This window comes from Zophobas morio, unplaced genomic scaffold (assembly GCF_036711695.1).
Source record: "Zophobas morio isolate AGI-343-1 ecotype UQ-CSIRO unplaced genomic scaffold, CSIRO_AGI_Zmor_V1 ptg000009l, whole genome shotgun sequence".
NCBI classification, from domain to species: domain Eukaryota; kingdom Metazoa; phylum Arthropoda; class Insecta; order Coleoptera; family Tenebrionidae; genus Zophobas; species Zophobas morio.
In genome coordinates, this window is record NW_026972114.1 from 1,707,752 (window position 1) to 1,712,484 (window position 4,733).

The 4,733-nt window shown below is 39.3% G+C and overlaps 1 protein-coding gene across 1 annotated transcript; it reads right to left on the reverse strand.

Annotated features, from left to right (window-relative positions):
* Positions 1 to 341: 341 nt before the first annotated feature.
* On the reverse strand, positions 342 to 4,478 carry LOC135125950 (uncharacterized protein K02A2.6-like). The gene has a single exon (XM_064051736.1). It carries the CDS (start codon positions 4,476 to 4,478, stop codon positions 342 to 344), a length of 4,137 nt encoding a protein of 1,378 aa, XP_063907806.1.
* Positions 4,479 to 4,733: the final 255 nt, after the last annotated feature.

A 4,733-nucleotide genomic window follows, 5' to 3' on the forward strand; every position in this document is an offset into this window, starting at 1 on the left:
TCATCGAGAATTCCAGGCATAATGAAATATAATTAGTGTACTCTTGATAGTCCTGTTCGTATTGTTAATGCATTTGCTGATTACTTTAACTCGGTATATCGTACCTCTAAACAACCTGTAAATTTCATTGATCACTGTGATGTCTTGTTTGGGGTAGGTAATATTGTTAGTTTCTCAAATTACACGAGCTCATTTTTCTAACTTATATATTCTGTCAACTCTCATTCTCTATCTCTTTTTTTAAGCTAGTACATTACATTTCCTCCCTTACTGAAAATTAAAGAACACATACCAAATACAAAATAAAGTTAAACTCAATAACTCATATGACGCACATGCCATTAGAGTTCTACAAGATAGTCCCGGAGCTTCGACGGTGGTTTTCTGTTTCGCTGGGGGCGTCGTCCAGTGGGCGTCTCGACTCGTTGATTTGGGGGACTGTTTACTTTGTCCTCCGTGTTGTCTTGTCTAAGGGGTGTCGTGGCTGGAGCTGTCGACCTTGGAGGTGTTGTGGGGAACGGTGCTCGCGTTTGTTCAGATTGGGAAGATCGACTGGGTGCCAGACTTGTTGAGGGGTGATACTCTGGCCTTGGACTCTGTGCTGAGTGGTGTGGCTTGAAGAATGATGAATTTCTGACAATCACCTTTTCTCTTCGTCGAGCTTCAATTTGAGAACCGGTGATTCTAGTGATCGTGTATGGATCTGGATCAAAGAGTGGAGTCAGCGAATTCTTCTTTTGTTGTTTGCAAAGAACTTTTTGTCCAAGTTGTAAGCGATGTTCAAATGTCCTTCTTTTACGATTGGCGCGTTCGTTTTGTTTTCTTCTGTTGTCGATGTCCGTTTGGGGATTGTATTCATGAAACGTCTTGTTTTTGAGAGTGGGTAAGAAGTTGTTGATTTCTCTGTTGAACATAATTTGATATGGTGGGCAGTTTGTTGTTGAATGAGGGGTGCTTCGGTAATTGATTAAAAATTCTTGAATTTCTGCGTCTGGATTATTGCTGTTGATTGTTGCGCACAAGAGGGCTTTCTTGAACGTTTTCACGAATCTCTCAGTTCTGCCATTTGCTTCTGGCCAACGTGGTGTTATCAAATGATGCTTGATGTTAAGGCTTGAAAGATATTCTTTCAACTCGTATCCATTAAAGGGTGGTCCATTATCGGATTTAAGTTCTTTTGGTAGGCCAAATAGTGCAAATGTCTCGTCAAGTACGGGCTTCAGCTGTTTGAAATTGGTCGATGGTACTTTTTTGACGAATGGGAACTTTGAGAAATCATCTACCATTATGAAATAATATTTTCCATCTGGAAATGGTCCGGCGTAATCTACATCTAGACATTCAAGCGGGTAAGTGGATGTCGGGTATGTTTGAATCGGATTTCGCTGGTTGTAGGGTGTCACTGCTTGACATGCTGTGCATGACTTCACTACTTCTTCTACCATTTTGTTGATGTTGGGAAACCATACCTTAGTTCTTACCAGTTGTTTGGTTTTAACGAGACCTTGATGACCTTTATGTGCCAATCTGATAATGTTTTTCTGCAGTTTGCTGGGAATTACGATTTGACTGCCTTTGAGAATAATATTACCATATACAGTGAGCTCTTGTTTGATTTGCTTGAATGTTTGCAGTTCTCGTTTCTTCCAAAACAAGGAATCATCTTCTAACAAGGCCTTTTTCAGTAGCTGCAACTGAAAATCATCTTTCATTGCATTTTCGATTTCTTCAAGTGAAATTGTGTTTGGTAGTGAATGATTGGTTACAAAAGCTACGTATTCTTCACTTTTATCATATGCTTCTGGTGGGCTGTGTGTTGGATGACGAGATAAATAATCAGACGGATTTGTTATGCCTCTTTGGTATTGAACTGTAAATTTATAAGGCTGAAGTTTCAAACAAAGTCGTTCAATGCGTGCGTTTGGAGCTGATCGAGGGTTCTGTAGGATTGAGACCAAGGGTTTGTGGTCTGTGTGTAACACAAAGTGACCTCCTAACAGGTATATTCTGAAGTGATGTATGGCCCATGTTGCTGCTAAGGTTTCTTTCTCTATTTGACTGTATTTCTGTTCGGTCAAAGTTAATGTTCTGCTAGCGTATGAAATAACTTCTGTTTTGTTGTTAAGTTCTTGCGAAAGGATCGCTCCAAGTCCTATGGGACCAGCGTCTACATAGAGGTGCGTCTTTTTCTGTTGGTCAAAATAGGCGAGGTTTCGTGCTGATTCTAGTTGTTTCTTAAGATCATTAAAAGCGCTGTGATGCTTTTCAGTCCAGTCCCATTGAGCATCTTTTGTAATCAGCTCACGTAATATTGCAGTATTTGTTGCTAAGTGAGGCAGGAACTTTCCAACATAATTCAACGTTCCTAGGACGCTTCTTAGTTCATGTACGTTTCTGGGCGGTTCTAGGTTAGAGACAGACTTGACTTTGTCTGGATCAGGGTAAATGCCTTTGTTAGAGAATACATATCCAAAGAAATCGATTTTGTTTGTGTTAAAAATGCATTTCTTTGTGTTGATTGTCAAATTATGGTTATCCAAACGTTCTATTACTTGCTTGAGAGTCTTATCATGGTCTTGTTGAGTTGTTCCAAAGATTAGTATATCATCACTGACGTTTAACACACCATCTATTTGGTTTAACAGTTGTCTTATTGTGTTTTGAAAAATCTCTGCAGCGGAATTTATCCCAAAACTCAGTCGTTTATATTGATACAAACCAATATGTGTTGAGAAAACTGTTATATACCGTGAAGATTCTTCTAATGTTAGTTGGTGGTAGCCATCTTTCAAATCAATCTTTGAGAAGACTGTTGCGCCATTTAACTGGGCAAATATTTCTTCAATAGTTGGTGTTGGATGCCTTTCTCTAAGTATGGCTTTGTTAGCCTCTCTCATGTCTACACAAATTCTGATAGAGTTAGGATCGTGATGTTTGGGAACTACAACTATTGGTGAAACCCAGGGAGTTGGTCCTGTTGCTTTTTCAATGATGTTTTGTTTCATCAGTCTTGTTATCTCTTGTTCAACTGCTCCACGAAGATTTATTGGAATTCTCCTGTGTTTATTTGCTACTGGAGGAATTGACTCATCAATATGTAGCTTGACAGTTTTGTTCTTGAGACAACCTATGCCATTACATAAATTAGGATGCTTGTTTTTGATATAGTTCATGTCCATAGGTTGATATATCATCATAGATAGTTGTATCAGCTGCAATTTGTTTGCTGTATCATAGCTCAATAATGATTCACTGTTGCCTTTTATCACAAATACATCTGCTCGCGTTTGGTGGTTGTTATAATGGAACAAACCTTTGAATTTTCCAACTACTTCTAACTGTTGTTGACAGTTGTACGGGAGAATCGATGAGGAATCTGGTTGTAGCGACTGCTGATGAAATTCTTTAAATGTGTTTGAGCTTATCAGATTAACAGATGAACCAGTATCTACAATGAAATTGATTACTTTCCCATTCAACTTAACATGTACCTGAGGGCATTTCATGGCTGTTCTGTCGTTTGGACGAATTGTTGTTTTGAAAGATGTCTCAGAATTAGTTGACTCTGGCTCCATATTAAGCTCATTAAAGCGAATTTGTGCTCTGTTCTTCCTCTCTCCATTATGTTTCTTGTTTATGCTAGTATTTGTGCCATGGTTGTTGTGTTGGGGGTTTGCTCGTGATTGTGCTTGTTGCTGTTGTGTTGATGTAGTGGACATGCAGACTCGGGCGTAGTGTCCCTTCTTGCCACAACTTCGACAAATTACATTTAGAGCAGGACAAGCTCTCCTCCCATTTGGATGCCATTTGCCTCCACAATTTTTGCAATTGTTCTTACTGGTACCACTGTTGGCTGGTGCGGTTCTGTGTTGCGTTTGTTTGTTTAGGTAGCTACATTCTTCTGTGCTTGTGTTCATGACAATCTTGTCTTCAATGACCTTCAGTTGATTAGCTGTGCACTCAATTGTACGTGCTCTGCTCAATAGATCATCGAGATTGGGTTGTTCAGTGAGTCCATATCTACGTAGTTCTGTGTACTTCGTGTTCATGATGATTTGAAGTTTGATTTCTTCATTTGGGTTCTCAAACGTGCAAGTCTTGGATAGTTTCAGTAACTTTGCGTAAAACTGATCAATTGTTTCATTCTCGCTCTGTCTGGCTTGCCTAAAATTAAACATTTCAAATTCTTTCTTGACTCTAGGGGTGAAATATTGTTTGAGCTTTCGTTTAGCTGTTAAATAAGGTGATTCATTGGGTTGTGCTGTGTTTACTGGTAGTTCAGGAAGTGACAAATATAAATCATGAACTTCTTCGCCTGCGTAGTGGAGAAGCATGGCTTTCTTTCGGTCTTCATTATCGATGCCTGCTGCTATGAGATAGTTGTCAAAACGGTTGAGCCACTTTTCCCACCTTGAGCCAACGTTATTGGGGTCTTCTGCTATATGAAATGGAGGTACTGGTGTTGAGTGGTTGTTCATGTTCTGTTATCTTTTCCTCGATTCGTTTGTTGCGAACCACGTGTTGTGTTGAGGTTATGTGTTTCTCCTGTTGTCTGTTCCGAGTGTTCGTTGTTTTTCGCTTCGTTGGTCTTCTTCTGAGTTCTTTTAATACTCATCGCCAAAATGTGATGTCTTGTTTGGGGTAGGTAATATTGTTAGTTTCTCAAATTACACGAGCTCATTTTTCTAACTTATATATTCTGTCAACTCTCATTCTCTATCTCTTTTTTTAAG

Excerpts from the sequence above, each read along its gene's own strand:
- LOC135125950 (XM_064051736.1), bottom strand. The coding sequence starts at position 4,478 with ATGAACAACCACTCAACACCAGTACCTCCATTTCATATAGCAGAAGAC.